This window comes from Melospiza melodia, chromosome 11, assembly GCF_035770615.1.
Source record: "Melospiza melodia melodia isolate bMelMel2 chromosome 11, bMelMel2.pri, whole genome shotgun sequence".
Lineage (NCBI taxonomy): Eukaryota > Metazoa > Chordata > Aves > Passeriformes > Passerellidae > Melospiza > Melospiza melodia.
In genome coordinates, this window is record NC_086204.1 from 20,241,725 (window position 1) to 20,258,511 (window position 16,787).

Below are 16,787 nucleotides of genomic sequence, written 5' to 3' on the forward strand. Positions count from 1 at the left end.
TTTACATGCCCTTCTCTGGAGTGGTCCCTGTATTTATATTTTTTTACATATATATATAAGGCTTTCTGCACTTGTTGTTGCTGGTTTCTTTAATCTGCTCCTTCTCTGCAGCATCATTTGCAGTGGAGGGATGAAGAAGAGCTTTTCAGTGTTTCATGTAATGCACATCTACACATGTACAACCAGTTAAAAAATAATGATGGTGTTGTCAGGATGTTCCAATTTTCTCCAACACAAATGGACAGTCTCACTCAGTATCAGTAACCACTTTCAGTTTTGGCCTTGTGTGCAGCCAGGATGCAATGGGGAAGCATATCCTCATAGGCTATAAATCTGTTCACTGCTTTTGCCTTTGTGTTAAAACATAAACCTAACCTAAGATCTTGCCTTAAATGAAGCCACACCAAATGGTTCCCTTCAGAAATTCCTTTGTTTTGTTATTGACAGACTCTCACCATGCTCTATGTTTGGATCATAATAGGCTCCAACTGACCTGACGGCCAAAGTTAACTCAGCAAAGTCCTAAAACTTTATACCTTGCCACATATGAATTACTCCATTTATCTTCCCTGTACTTCAGGAAGCAGCTAGTGAAATGAAATGAAATTTCTAAGATGACTTTCTGTGTCTGCTAAAAAGGGTGCAGTCTTGTTCTCCATATGTGCTGGATGCTTTGGCATTGCTGTCAGTAAAATGAGAATGCAGTTCCTGTGTTAGATCTCCCATGGAGAGTATGGCAAGGCTGGAACTGGGCTTTAGTGTACAAGGTGATGATCACTGGATACATTTTTGCATATTTTTCATCTATCTATTTATTTAAATGCAGTCTAGCTCCTGTGTCCTGCATCTAGAAATGGCCTGTGGTAGCTACCAAGGGAACAGCATAGAAAAATAGAGGAAAATATATTGTGACATTTTTCCTGTGGAATTCTGCTTGTATTGTACCCTTAAGATGATGCTGCATCCTCTTAGCCTTATTTTCCTATGTTCAGAAAGGTTCCATAGAGTGAGGATCTTTTTTTTTTTTTTTCTGTGTTAACTGTAACTTCTTTGGAAGTCTTTTGCAAACCTAGTATGAACTAGCAGTCCAGGGAAGACAGAGGTATTGGTACCTGTAAGGTTTCTGTACTTTCTTTTGTTTTGCTGTACCTTTTGCTGCCTTACAAGTACTCTTTGTTCAACTGCTTATTTTTTTTTAACCCCTAAGCTATGTTTTAATTTGAATTAGAAATTGTGTCTCCTTGCATCAAATTAAATAATGAACTTTCATTATAGAAATTATTACCAGCATTTTTGGAAGAGTTTTTGTGGCACTTACATTCAGCTTACAGAATACTGCAAAGAAATCTGTGCATGACAGCCATTGCTATTGAGCCAGGACATTCCTCTGTCAGCTCCAGCCTGAGTTTGATCTTCATATTCCAGGGGAGTAAAGCTAGATGGCACAAGGCACATTTTACTCCTTACTGTTTAGATTCCTCTCACCCCGTTCCCCAATGCTTTTCCAGCTATTTTTATCTTACTGTTTCCTTGCAACCTTAGAGGTATTTTGGGTAAAAATTACTTACGTTTCCTTTGAAATCTGCCTGGAAAATGCAGCAGGGAAGCAGGAAGTCCCAGGGAAGCAGCTCCAGAAGGATTTTATCAGTTTCCTGCCTGTGTGAATGGACATGGCAGTACCAAGTGTGTTCTGCTGGATGGAGCTAGGACTGCCAATCAGCAGCCCCCAGTCTCTCCCAAATCTTGTTCCAAGGCTGTAACTTGGTCTTAATTTTTTAACATCTCCTTTCCTTAGTTTCCTTATGAAGAATAAAGTGCTAACTTTGTGAGGTCTGTAGCACTTTGGGTGGAAGGTTTCTCCATGTGCATCATGGTTTTGCTTTGTACCATGGTGCTGTCAGCATTGAGCCAACAGAACACAAAGCAGCTGTGGTAATTTTTGTTCTTAGTTGCAGAGATGTTTTCTTTATCATTCTCAATTCCAGTTGCACGTATCATGGTTTAAGAGCTACAGTTCTTCAAGATGAAAAATATCTCCTGACAAAGGCAAGTGTAAAAGCCTAAAGGTATGTAAGGAGTTCAGAACTAAACTAACATAGATCTTGGAATTGCTGATATCTGTAAACACTGTTTTGCAACAGCTTTTAATATGTGAAATGATGCTCTGCAGATCATGAATCAATCAAATTATAGTGAAGAGTGTGAGATGACAGCATAAAGCAGAGAATGGCAGCAATGCCTAGTTTGTACTACTTATCCCTAGGCTGACAGCATTTTCTGTCATAAATCTGTTTGGTTTATAACTAGGCCATAAAACCTTACATCAGGCTGAAATGCAGCAGGATTCTGTAGTTCAAAAATTGTGCATTTGTAGAGAAATACATCAGTGATTTGTTAATTAAAATTGCAGTGCTTTAACAGTTATTTACATTTCATCTGCACTCATAACTTGTGCTTTTTGGACTCAATTTATGTTCCATGTAAATCTGTGTGATCTATTTAAAACTTGCTGTCTCCTTGGCTTCATCAAATTGCTTTTTATATATACAGGTGTGACTTAGAAAATACTCCTTCATAATTTTTGTAATTAGATGGGGGACCTTGCTGAAACTTCACAGGAGGCTGATGAGACTAAAGTGAGTTTGGGCTTGTTTTGTTTAAAATATGTGTAGGAGGGTAGCAAGAACGCAGAGCTATTAACAGAAACTGAACAAGGAATGAGTTACAATGCTTAGCTTGGCTGTCTTAGGAAATTTAGTGCCCTTACATTTCATTCCATGTTTCTTCATATTCTTCGTGCTTCCCCATATATACTTGACACTGAGCAGTCTTGCAGACAGGGAACAAGCCTGTGGAACACTGGGGTCTGGCAAGTCTCTGTTTCTACAGAATACTGGAAGTAGACCAGTGTACTCTATCTTTAAATGATCTGATTTTAACAGTAACATAGCTAAACATATAGCATACACATCTTGCAGCCCTTGAGTGGTGGAAAAACTAAGAGCTCTAGTTTAAAATGAAAAGATCTTTTTATTATTGTATCAGTAATAAAACAGGGACAGAAGCATCAGAGGACCTACTGTGATCTGTACCACGTCTTGCAGTCACATTAGAAACGATCTGTAAATCAGTTTGACAGGTTTCATCAATTGGGGCAATATATGCTGCATACACACCCAGTACACATGTTGAAAGGAATGTTCAAACTGCCATTAGTTCAAAACCCATTCTGTTTTTTATAGAATGCAGTGAAATCAAGTGGAAGAAATAAAACACCATCAGTGAAGGAAGGAGAGGTAAACACCAGCTGTCAAGAGAAAGGTAACATGCACTTGGCATTCAGTTTGTAAGCTGAGTGGTGTGTACCAGGAAGAACACCAAAGTAAAGCTTTTAAGGCAAAATACAATATAGATTCTTTCTTTTTGATAGTGGGCAGGGCTGCAGCAGGACAGTGGCTCTTGGAGATTTGCACTTCAGGTTCAGGCAGTGTTACAGAGGTGACACCAGCTGACCCCTGCCAGGACAGTTCACTTTATCCCCAGACAGCTGTATCTGTGGGGCAGCTGCAGCTATTGCTATCCAGTTTTGGAAAGAGGAAGACCATGGGTTATAAGGGGGTTTAAATGAGTGTTTGGTCCAGTTCTGTGTCTCACCTCTGAGGTTCAGCTTCTTGGATTTAGGTGTTTAAAGGTAGTATCTTTGTTCTAGCTTTTGCACTTGTCTAATGAGAGACACTTTTCATCACCTGAGATATGTTTCATGCAATAGTTACTGATTACTTAAAAAAAAATTTGAGATTTGATATTTGTGAAGCAAAAGGAAAAGTAAAACTGTAACTGAAATCTTCTTTATTCACAAGCCACATGTAACCCAGTAATTCCCCCTGTGAGGTTCCATACACAGCATGAGCATTGTCCTTCCCCTTTGTCTTGCAGGGACTCGCCACATACAGGGACTTCATGGAAAAAAAAAGCAGAGTTTAACTTTGCTCCTCTCAGGAGGACAATTTTGTACTCATGGAACACTTTTCTCATCCCAGCTTGAGTGTGATCCAGAATCTCCGAGATCAGTGATGATCTTGGGACAGTGGAAAGCAGAGATTTTTGCAGGTGCAGCGCTGTGATCTCTTTGGCTACCATGACTGGTATTGTAGTACTGGTAGTTTACCTTCTTCATTCCAGAAATTTGATGACATTGTGCTGAGCAGCTGTGGCCTGGTTCGTAGTCAGTTGCCCCAGGGGGGTTGCTGGCAGCCTCTTGCAGGAGTACAAGAGGCAAAACAGAACACAACTCCTCCAGCCTTAGCTTGTCTTCACTGAGAAGCTGCTGCCATGGCCAGTGGGGGGGTTTGGCTTTTTGTGGATAAATTTTGTTTGCCCTCCTTCCTCCCACCCCTATTTAAAAAACAGCAGCTCGACAGCACAGCAGCAAATGCACATTAATATCAAACAGAATTTTCACTATAATTTTCCTCTTAACATAAGATGTTAGAATGTAAAGTGAGCTGGATCTGCGCATGGGACCACTCTTGCTGTTAAAGGCTTTAGGCTGGAATGGAGCCCAAAATTCTTAGAAGAAATCCAACATTTCTTGATCAAATATTAATTACATGCCATATCGAATTAATTTCAAACAAGTTTTATAAATAAAAAGCTAGGCCTTTCAAACCATCAGCAATATTAATTTTGGATTTAAAAGATTATGAAAGATAACCACATAACTGTGAATTAGAAAAATACTGGCCTAGGTTGCATAAAAACGTCCATTAAATAAATACGGAAAGTTTTCACTATGAAAATTCAGTGGTATCGTACTTAAAAAAGCCATAATGAGTTAAAGGTCCCTTAATGACACTCAGATTGTGTGTCATGAATCACAAACACACACAGACGTCAGATGGCCCCAAAAGATGACAGACTGGGTTCATACAGTTTAACAGCAAGTACTGGGGGTGTGTGCTGCTCCTCCATGCCATTCCTGCCTGCTGCTCCTGCCCGTGCCAGCTGCACACCCTGGGACCCTTCTCCTCCAGGCTGCCGTGCTGGCCCACAGCCCAGAGGCTCCTGTGGGAGGTGCCATGGCTGGGTCTGTGTGTCCATGTGTCCATGTGTCCATGCCTCAGGCCAGCGGGCTGGGTCTGTGTGTCCCTGTGTCTGTGCTCAAGCCAGCGGGCTGGGTCTGTGTGTCCCTGTGTCCGTGCCTCAGGCCAGCGGGCTGGGTCTGTGTGTCCCTGTGTCTGTGTGTCCGTGCCTCAGGCCAGCGGGCTGGGTCTGTGTGTCCATGTGTCCGTGCTCAGGCCAGCGGGCTGGGTCTGTGTGTCCATGTGTCCGTGTGTCCGTGCTCAGGCCAGCGGGCTGGCCTCGGGCTGGGCTCCAGGCAGCGGCTGTGGTTCCCAGTCGGGCTGGAAGAAGCGGATGTTGAATGTCCGAGCCCAGTTCTCGAAGACGCGCTTCTCCGTGAGGAAGCGGTGGTGGCTGCCCTTGCGGCCCCGCTCGTGGGAAATGTACATTGTGCACTCGTCTGGCCCCAGAGGCTCGTAGTAGTGATAAGGTACTGAAAGATGATTAGGATCCCTGTGGAAAAAAGAAAATAGATGGAAGCCCAAGATGTTCTTTCTTGTTGATTGAAAAGATGTTATCTTTAATGAACTGATGGGCTCAAATCCACTTTTCCTCCCAGTTAAACCATGTAGCTGGTTTTTTTCTTGCATATCTAATACATCAGAATGGGGCAAAGGTGTTTTCTTTGCTTTTTCTTTTGCTCTCCTTTAATCCTTTTCCTCACAGCTAAATGAAGGACAGCAGTAGCTCAGAAACAAGGGAGAGTGCTGCAAAGCTTTGTTACTACTATGAAATTTGAAGTAAACTGCTTAAAAGAGATTTAAATCGGGATTGTAATTTGTTAAAGGTCCTGCAGAGGTATTTCCTGAACTGGGGAAAAAAGAGAAGATGACAGAGGGAGGTGGTGATCTGTGTCACGTCAGCTCAGCTGAGCGTTCCCAGCGTGCTGCGCGAGGTTCCGAGAGCACAGCTTCAGTGAGAGTCTGCTCGCCAGGTTAGTGCTACAGGCTGATGGTGCTGGCATTTTAATCAAACATCTCATGCACAAATTATTTTACAACAGTAGTTCTCATGTATCTAAGCTAAAAATTAAACCAGTTCACCCATAGTATCCATCTGACCTTGTGAACCCGTTCACATTTCCCAGCGGGAGATGAGTGACTCGTGCTGACACACTGGATATGCCAAACACCAATTAGATACTTAGGATAAAGTTCATTTTAGCAGTTCTGACCTCAGTGTTTCCATGTAACATTCTGTAAATGGCACATCTGTATTATAATAAGCCAGAGCAATTCATTCTTCTTTTATTTTCATCTCTACCTGTACCCATGATGGTTTATTACTTTGGGCACGGGCGTTTTGGGCTGACAGGAACTCACACTCTCTCTGTGTCATAAATACTAAGAGAGCAAGCTGTCCCAGACAGAATTACCCAGTTGTATCCCTCTCTCCCTGATTGCTACCAGCTATTTTGCTGTAGCAGAAAATTTTCCAATATCAGCATTTAGTGAAACCTTGGAGCTGTGCTGTGTTACAGCCTGAGCTGAACAGGACCCCAGCACAGAGCAAGAAATCTGATACAGGCTCAGGGCTGTCAGCTCTAATATACAGTTGATTATTTTCATTTTGAAGAGCTAATATTTAAGGTCACTTTCAATTGAATGCATCCACAATCTGTCAGTAGTCTGTGCTGGTCATTATTTTTACTGTGTAATTCTGTCACCTACGCAATTTTCTAATTTTTCTTATTTTACCATTATCCATATTGTATATGCAGAGTAATGTATGATATTGCTGCTGCTTCCCATTTGTGCCTTAGATTAACGTTTTAATTCGATCAGTCTGCCTTCCTTGTAACACAACATGGTGATCAATCTTACAAGACCAGAACAACAATAAAATTACATTTCTAGAATAAGATGGATTCTAAACTTATTAAATATATTCTCACTGGAATACATAAGAGTGAAACAAAATCCTTCATCACCTCACCTACAGAAAATGCATTTGTAATCTAAAGCTGCCCTTCATGTAGAAATTTATTATTTCTAAACTACAACTATTAGAACTCAATCTTCAATTAATTTTTCACTTTTTTGATACATTGGACCTCTTATTGTTGCTTAAATGAATAATTTGTGTGGTTACTATAATAGGATACATTTTCATGCGATGTGTTTTTGTTAAGAACTACTAAACAAATAGGCCTCTGCCTTTCACACAGACTGCTCCTCCTTCTTGCACTAAAGCTGGATTTTGTTCTTGAGTCCTCAACCTGTTTTGCTTGGTATAAATTTACTGCTTTAAAGTTAGGATTAGTAAAGTTGAAATCATATGTCCAACAGACTTGGGAAATATGCAGCCCCAGTTAAGGGGCAAGGTGACCCTCTCAGGCTGCAGGTCCCTCCAGGCAAGGTGGTTTTGAAGCCAGGGATTCCACATTCCATGGAAGGCTCTGAACTAACACCAGTGTGTCCTAAGTGGATGTCCTTAGCTCCTGGCAGGCTGTACCAGGTCACTGCATCCTGTGCACCATGCCACCAGAACCAGCCCAGAGGCACCTGGTGCACAGGGCCTGGCAGGTGAGAGGGGCAGGAGCTCAGTGCAGGCAGCCTGTGGGGCTCAGGCCTTGTGTGCAGCTCTGCTGGCTGAGCTGGGGCTGAGATCAGGGCAGGAATGGGGGCTGCTGGCTGCAGACCTCTCTAGGAATACTCTGCAGCTGACTGAGGTTTTATGGCTAAATTCCAAAAGCTTTTAGATTTGAAATTCTGAAGGGTATTTACATATGGAGGACCTTCTCATTTTATGGGAGCTCTGGATTCCCCCAGATTGCATGCTGGTAAGCTTTGGATTTGAATTCTGGCTTGAGTACACCATAACCCAAATTAACTGTGCTGTGTTATCTTCTAACTCTGCAATTAGCTTGTGTCACCAGCAAATGAAATGCATGAGTAATTTCTATAAGGAAATTGCTTGCCACCTCATTTATTAACATTAAAACAGATGCTGTTTTATCACTGACTGATACTGGACATTAATCAGTATTTTGTCAGACTCCGCATGCATATTAATAGCACAGCTGGGAGGAATCTCTGGAAGTTCCTCTGTAAGATATCCTGTGCTTCCTGCCAGCACAGCACCCGTGGAAGTGCCTGTACCCCTGTCAGTCAGCTGCTGTTTGCCACTTGAGTGCACATTTTCCCACAGATGGTATCCACCTACAGCAAAAGCTGGAGGTACAACACAAAAGAAAAAAGGCAGGGAAATCAGGCCACCCCATACCACATTCTGGTCAGCCTCTTTCCTTAGAAATGAAGAGCCATACTAAATCAACCCTCTAAAACTATAGGTACTGACATACTTTGTAAAATAATTCGTATTTTGATATGTGAGTAAAGTGCCATTTATATGTTGAGTGATGGGCAAGATGTTGTGTCAGGACCATGAAGATTTCTAGATAATCTTTTGCCTGCTATTCCCAGGATCTTCTTTTCCTGACCTCCATAATTAGTCCTGTCTTCCAAACCATGTATGTATTTTGTTATTAAGCTAATGAGGTGAGGCATATGGACCAAAGAGCAGGACTAGCTCACATACAGCTTACAGTTTCTCATAAGCTCCAGGAAATGTAACCAGCAACAACTGCTGCTTTGCATTTGATTTAAAGGAACTGAAAGTGGAGAGAGAGAGAGGTAAAAAAACACTAAAGTATTTCAAATACCAATTTTCAGGTGAATTATCATGAAAAATGACCTGGCAGTCAAATGAGGATTCTTACAGGAAAATTATCTGGTTCAATAACTGGAATGAAAATTATTCATATTAGTTAAAATAAGGCTCAGAATTAAGTTTTAAGTTTCTGGGAGTTCCAGAATGCCCATGAAGAGGAGAAGAGTTAAAGAGGGTTCATCTCACTAACCTCCTGAGTTTTCCTTGTGTACAGGAGTACCCTGAGACCTGCAGGGAACCAGCCTTTCTGTCCCTGCTGCTGTAATGCCACAGACAGGGGCTGGAATTCCTACAAACTCACTAAGGCTTGTCTTGTCCTTGCCAGCCCTGCTGCTGAGCACCCACAAAGGGAAGCAGCAGCCCTGCAGTGCCTTCAGGAATTGCTGTGGTATCTGGCACCACTGTCAGGCTGCTACTGAAGGGAGGCAAGAGGAGAATCCAGCATGTCCCAGTTGAGGAGTGAGTGCTGTTCATGCAGGGCTGCCAATGGGAGTTCTGAGAGGGAAGTGCTTCCCATCTGGAAAGGCCTGGATTGGATCCCTGGGCACTGGAAAAAATACAGCAAGATGTATAGCTTGTCTGTCTTGGGACAAAAGAGTGAGAGGTGTGCACACTTCACAGAAATGTGTGCAATGTGCATGGAAGCACAAGCTTTCATCTTGTTACAGAGGGCACAAGGCAGCATGAGAGCAATATCAAGCCATTAACCCTTACTGCAGCATAAATCTGTAGGAAGCAAAGGGGCTTGAAATTACTTATAGTTTTGTTGTAAAGTACTAGAAATTTATAATAATTAGGACACCAAGTCCAGTTCAGCTATGAAACTCAGTGTCCAGTGAAAGTAAATAAAAATGAATCTAAACCACCTTGTTGCAAGTAATAGGGACAAATCTTTTAGTCTGTGCTCCAGACTCCTGCACTAAACTATTTTTCCTGCACGGGTGCAAAGCAGTTTGGCTAATGATCTTAAGCTAATAATTTGTAGCAGAATCAACAGCATGAAATTCCTGGTACCTTTGAGGTGTCCTTCACATTACAAATGTGACACTAATTTAGTTCCATGACAGTGATCACCACACTCATTACTTATTCCACAAATTAATACTTAAAAATGAATGGGTATCTATCTGCTGAAGTTATAAATTTGGTGATACTAATTATGAACAGAAATAAGATTTCTTGGTGGGTTTTTTTTCAATCTTTATGATTCTTTACTTGCACAGCAAGTAGGATACCCACACACACACATCTAGCACACACACATTTCAGTTGTTTTGTTAGGATTTTTTGTTTTGATTTTTTTATTTTAATAGTAGATTCTTATTCTGTCTGACGGAAAGCCAGGAAATATGGCTTACGATTACAGAATATTTCTTTCTGTTATTCTGTCCTGTTGTGTGATTTCTTTCAAGGAAAGCACTGTTTTAACTTCTTAATGAGTGGCTGAAGAGCCAGCTAAGAAGGTTAACTATATTTATGGCAAGAAACTCCTTTCACAGATCTTCATGGACAGATTCTTCCAAGCATGGCAACTACAGTTTTCCCCTTCATTCCCTGAGGAATCAAGCTGAAGTAAAGACATTTCATATTACTTTGATTAAGAAATGACCTTTTCCCTTTTTACAACCAGGTGTGTGTACCTTTATGTTAGGATTTTTTTATGCAGGCCGTAAGAACAATTACATCTTTCACTGGCAGGACTGATCTACAGCTTTTCTTGTGTTATAATTTAAGTCCATTTGATTTCCGTGTATTGATTCTATGAAAGCCTTTCATATGCTCTCAGTGACATTTTTAGTCTCTCTCAAAACAGTTTGTTAGGGTTTAGCTGGCTTTTTTTAATATGTATCTAAACTATTCTGACTTTGTCTGAAATGTAAGGATTACACATTATTTTGCAGTAAAATGCTGTCTTATGTATTTTTAGATCATCAGTTTAAGAATTACTTCCATGTGCCATGGGAATACAGCCCCTTCTGGAGTAAGACAGACCAGCCACTTACAGAAACTGAAGTAGTATGTGTTGGCCAACTGAGATGACAGAGGAACGAGATGCTGTGGAAGGTATTTGTTGTCTGGCATATCTGATCTAGTTTGCAATTTTCCTTGGAGAATTCATGCTGAAGTCTGCCAGTACATCACAGCATTTATCATCAGTATTTTGTTATAATTTGTAGAAATTCTCACTAAGTGGAGTTTAGTGTTGACATTTTATGCTGTGATTTCTTTGGGGATTTCTACAACGTGCCCAAGACAAATGCAGATTCCTGAACGATCCCTGTAAGTGCTCAGAGGAAAGTCAAAGCAGTCCCATTCTTGGAGACTGACCCAGCACTGCAGCCTTGCCCTCCCTGCCCCTGAAAGGCATCTGGAATTACCCAATGAACCACACTTGAGACAGATCACTACTAGAAAATTTAAGCAAGTACTTCTTGGTGAGAGGGGCTTGTGAGCAGGTGATGAAGTGCTGCACTGAGGCCTTGTTCCAGACTGGCTCCAGCTCTTCCCAGGTCACCCAGCAGGACAAATGGGATCACCACCAGCTGTGGGCAGGAACCACTCAGTGCTGGGCTAGTGCTGGGTGGGCAGGTGAGACTTATGTCAGCATCAAGACTGCTGCTGTAATACAAATTTGTCTGTGTTCATACTGGTACCTTGTGGCTAATGCAATTTTGGTCTAGCACTGGAAGTTCTGGAGCCTCTCCCTGTGTCGCTGATCCACAGTGGGAAAAGCTTAACCAGGAGCTGGGGACTGGGTGCTGAGCATGGCTGGAGGCAGAAGGGGGCTGGAAAAAGGCACAGGCTGTTGTGTGTACAGCAGCTCCCACTGGCACAGTTGTGCTGCCTCTGCCTCCTGTGACCCGCCCCTGCCATGCGCAGAACAGGATCACAGGACTGATTCTCTGGGGCCAAATTCATGGGACGGTTTCCTGGGCACCATTTAGGAAGCTGCAGGATTGGCATTTGTGTGACAGAGGTACAATAATGTTAATTTGAGTTGCACAGAAAGTTCAATTTAGAAACTAGTCACTGAGAGAACACTGTTCCTCTATTAATTTGGGGGGAACTCGAAAAACAAATTAAAAGTAATGTTTTCGTACTTCTTTCTTCAGATTAATTTCATGCCAATTATTCCATTACTTTTAGCTGATAAATATTCAGAGACTAAAAGAAAGCAACAAGATGGATTAATTCTCCCACAGTACAAACAAATTTTTAAAATATTTTATATAACATAATTAAATGCTGTTTGTTGTTTTCAGAATGAGATCATGGGGCATCTCAATAATTGCTTTAAAAGGACTGAAGACTTTTTGCAAAAGAAAAAGATTAAAAGATTCAGATATTTATCTGTAACATTAACTTTGTTGGCTAATAATGGTTCTAAAATAAATCCTACCTGCAGAAATCCGGTGGCACCATGCCATAAACATTTATCCTGTCGCAGAGCTCTAATGCGATAGTCATTGTGAACCAGCCCGTGCTAAGCCAAGTGTTGGATATCTTCCTGAAAGCAAAAACATAATTAAGTTTCTAAGCTGGCAAATAATTCTCGAGATTTATTTATTTATTCATTCATTCAGAAGCAATTTCTCTGCATTTTCTTCATTCTTGTCAAAGGCTTTGAAAACTGGGTAACCAAGACTCCTTTGCTCATCCACCTTTTAATGATTTTTCTGGTGCCTCCTGTCAGTGGAACCCTGGGCAGGAACTTTCCTCACTGTAATTAATTTTAAGCACAGCAACATTAATATTTAGCTGACCTTCTGACTTGGTTTCTAGAAGCTCCCAGCCTGGGAAATCACCCTAGGAACCATCCCAGGTGCCATCCCTGCCCGAGGGGAGCCTGACAATGGGAATGAGAGCGCTGGCAGGGAGCCCCTAGGACAGCATCTCTCCTGCCTTCACTGCAGGCTGGGACATGGCTTTAAAAGAAGCTCAACTGATCCCAGTATTAATTAGGCAAAGTAGGAGATACCAGCCTGTAACTGCTCAGAGATGTAAGGGATTTAAAAGTTGTGTTTAAATTTTGCTGTATCACAGGTTCTTATCTGCAAAGGTTCACTCAAAGGTCTCCTTTAAAATGCTATTAAAGAATAAACAGGAATTCTCCCTAATGGCTCCTCACCCAGCTAGGAAAGTCCCACAGGAAGAAGTTGAGGCTTGTGTTATCTGCAGCCCAAAGAGTCCTCAGATCCCTGCTGACTGCCTGTCACAGTGACAGGCTCTCCCTTCATCTCCTACTAAAGCTGAGGCACCAGGGGAGCAAGTGCAGGCTCTGGGAAGGCCTGGGCACTCTACCTGAATATATTAATGTAGGACCTACATTAATCCCATTCCCCCACACCTGCATCTGCCAGATACCTGTGAAACTTGGTCACAGCCCCCCAAAAAAGCACAGCAGAAAACATGGGATTCTCTTTAGAGAAGTCACCAGGGAATCCCAGGTCCTGGCCCAAGTTCCAAGGCCATCTTTTACAGTTTACCCAGTGATAGCAGGATGTGGAACACTCTTGGAAACAGGGACCTGAGGCCACAAAAGCCACTGCAAGCAAGTGCCAGCAATCACTAACATCTAATTCAGCTGACAGGAGCCACCACACAGCTTCCAAGCTAATGCTAAACAAGCTGGTTCCAAGTAGGTCACCTACAGGGCAGTAGGAGGAGATGTTTTGAGCACTGTCAGATTGAGGAATGCCTTGTACCAAGGTTTCCCATTTCCTCAGGGAATCAGACTACCACAAGGGAAAAAAAAAAAAAAAAAGTGGTGGTGTCTGTGCCAGCTGCTTAAAAAGACACTTCTAAACATAAGGGAATTCTTTGACTAACTATGCCTGGAGGATGCTGAGGAGCCTAGGTAATTTGTCCTGTCCTTACTGGATCACCTGGTAATGTTTAAAATCCCGAAACACACATTTTTACTGCTCCTGACACACCAGACTTTCAAGCTAAGCTAGCATTTGGAGAATGACATGTTATAAGCATCTCATTATTTCCAATTATGGGGCCTTATTTATTTTCTGACTGTGCACTGAAGCTTGGAGGGGGTGGTGCAGTTTGTCACAATGTCAGAGCTGGGTCATAAGTTCAGTGGAGGCCTTCAGGCATATAAAAAATATACAACACTGAGAAATTTTGGCTCAAAATAATTAGGAAAAAGAATGGTAGGGAAAAGCCTAAAAAATTTGTTTCTCTGCCACCTGAGCTCTGAATCGCTAGATAATTCAGGAACATGTTCAGGCCAAGAGTGCTTTGGAGCTTGCACAAGTCTGCTGTTCCAGGTGCCCAACACTTACATTCCAAAACCAAGGGAGCCATTGCAGCCAGACACGACCAAAGCTTTGCCCAGGGCAGGACACCCAGCTAGGCTCTCTGCTTTATTTTCTGGGTTAGCTTCTTTTCTGCTTACACACACTTAGGCTGTCATTTAGTGTTTTCCAAAAACAGGAAAACAACTGAATATAACTAAACTGGCTTAGAAGCTGAATAATCAAATAAAGATTCAAAAATTCATTCAAGTACTGCTCTGCCCTCTTTAAATACCATGTCTGTAAGGACAGCAACACAGAAACAGGGTTTACAGTGTCTTGCATTTCCTAAAAGATCTAAGCAAGAGTCCAACAAAAGAATACTATTTTTATACCTAATCAGCAGTAATGAGAGAATATGAAGAACTGTCATGTGCTTATTAGGGGAAATTATCAGATATTCTTTTATATGATGAACTAACACACTGTGCTGATAATTTTGTAGTGCACACTAAATTACAATTAAAGGCCTTTCTGCTCCACCAGAATCTCATTTATAATCTCTTTGGAAATACTCTTCCTGCAGTTATTTCATTTATGCTGCTTTTATCTAATTACTATAATATTGGTTCTGAATCGTATTTTCTTAATGTACCCTTATTCAATTATAAAGTTATTTTCAAGTACAGTTACTTTATAATGCCAAATGTATTGCTCTGCAGCCTTTGTCTTTCACCATGCTATTTAACTGGCAATGTTTTCTGAAGGTTTTTCTTAATTTCAAAATAATTTTTTTCCAAAAAACACAATACATCCAATTACCTTTCTTCTCATCATTTTCAAGATGGAAATTAATAGTCTGATTCTTGCAACCTTGCAATCATGCTTCTCTCTCCCTCCTTTATTTTTTTGTAGGCACAAATGTCAAGAGTTCAGCAGAAACCCTCCAGGGAGCAGCAGCATTCTGGGCCTTACAATGTTCTGCTCCTGCCCCCACAAGTACCTGAAGTTTTTCCCTTACAAATTATTTCCTATCCATGTTTCTTTTCATTTTCCCTTTCTTCTGTGCAGCTTATTCATTTATTTTCATCTCCTGTTATAATCTTCTTAGCCCTTCAAGTATGCTGTCTGTGCCCTCTAAAGGAGTGGCTCATTCAGAGCAGAGCCTGCAGTTTATTAAAACCAACAGGGCCTGTTCCTCAGGCTGACTTTTGCTGGCATCTGCGTGCCCTTGATTCACTCTGAGAGTTCCGGGTGCCCATGACTGAGTTCACTCTAAACTTGTTACAATGTCATTAATGGCTCAAATGCCTTGAGAATATTTCAGGACGTGAGCCTGGTGCCTGTGCAGAAAAAGAAATGCTTCCATCACACTCACTACAGGCCTCTGGCTCTGGATGGGTGATGCAGAACCAGAAAGAGCAGCTTGCCTGAAATTGCACAGCATGTGTCAAAAAAAGAACAGGATGCTGGCAATGTCAGGGAAGGAAGGGGACCCTGGCTGCCCATGGCAGAACTGAAGTTCTGAGAGTGAAGCAGGAAGGGAAGCTGTTCCTCAGAACTGGGAATAGCACATGATGCTGCCCTGGATCATCAAAAGCACAGTCCAGGAAAGGAACTGGCAGCGTGCATTCCTTGTGTCCAGGGCCTCCCCCTGGGGCTCATGGTGGCCAGGTTACAGTGCAGTTTGTTGGCTTGCATGCCTTTGTAAATACTGAGCACACAGATAACCCTCTGCACATTGCTTGAAGAGCTCAAATTATTAATTCACCTTCTCACTCTGCTTTACTCTGGAAAAGACAAACACATCACAACTGGCAGGGTATCTCCTCTTGTTGTCCTTCCTTCTTGTTCTGGCAGAGACCCAAATACACCAGTTGGAAGATGAAGAGAAGAACCTTTAATGTTACAATTTAATGTTACAAAACTGACCAAGTTACTCTACTCTGTGCTCTGGTTTGAGCCTGAGTCAGCTATAAACTCAGATCTGCTATAACTGAACAGACCTCTGCAAGCCAACCATGTGGGGTGTGACAAAGGCAGCAAATGCCAAGCAAACATTGCCTTCAGCTACGAGGGTACAACAGTTTCCTCTAACACTGGTTCTGCCTTTCTCATGTAGCCCAGAAAATGAGATCTGTGCTCGAGACCATGACAAGATCAATTCCTGTTCAAGCTTTGGTGTGTATGTTTTGTATTTGTAAGGTAGAACATCTGACTGTGAGTTACTGCACAATAAACCTACCTCTTCATTTGTATCTAAGTGGGGACCCTGTGCCATTTTTACAGCAGCATATTTAATAAGTAAAAAAAATCAGAACTTCATTAAAAATAAATGTCTTTCATTCTGGGAAGTCTTTAGTTTGAATGCCCATTTTCAAACATTATATCTGAAAATATTCAAGTACTGCAGTGGGTCACTTACTACAAATTTGATTTGAAGATCAGCCTACAAGTCTCATAAACAGTCTCATAAAGATGTAACTATCATAATAACTTTCCATTTTCCAGTTGCAAATGTAAAATGAACTGTTCTGAAGCACCTAATGTATGACTAATGTTTATTTGTTTTACAAGAAGCTTTACAGCTGCAATGTTCCAAAAATGCTTAAATTCAATAAACAGCTATTATAATTCACTGGATGGTGGCATTTCCTCTATAAGAAAACATAACCTATCCATTCTAATTTTTCAGAGTCAGTGGAAAAAACTTTAATGTATATTACCCTAAAGTGAGATTTAAAT

At 41.5% G+C, this 16,787-nt stretch overlaps 1 protein-coding gene and 1 long non-coding RNA gene across 2 annotated transcripts in view; one reads left to right on the plus strand and one right to left on the minus strand.

The window, feature by feature from the left end:
• Positions 1-3,010: 3,010 nt before the first annotated feature.
• The window catches only part of ST6GALNAC5 (ST6 N-acetylgalactosaminide alpha-2,6-sialyltransferase 5), a 67,366-nt gene continuing 53,589 nt past the window's right edge, over positions 3,011-16,787 (minus strand). Inside the window, exons 4-5 of the mRNA XM_063165883.1 lie at positions 12,194-12,301; positions 3,011-5,574 (exon numbers count right to left, since the gene is read on the minus strand). Coding sequence (XP_063021953.1) covers positions 5,343-5,574; positions 12,194-12,301 — 340 coding nt within the window. The 3' untranslated portion in view covers positions 3,011-5,342. The remainder of the gene's footprint in view (positions 5,575-12,193; positions 12,302-16,787) is intronic.
• On the plus strand, positions 10,870-16,680 carry LOC134423145 (uncharacterized). The gene is made up of 2 exons (XR_010029018.1): positions 10,870-11,382; positions 14,958-16,680. It is a non-coding gene; the product is annotated as an uncharacterized LOC134423145 (long non-coding RNA).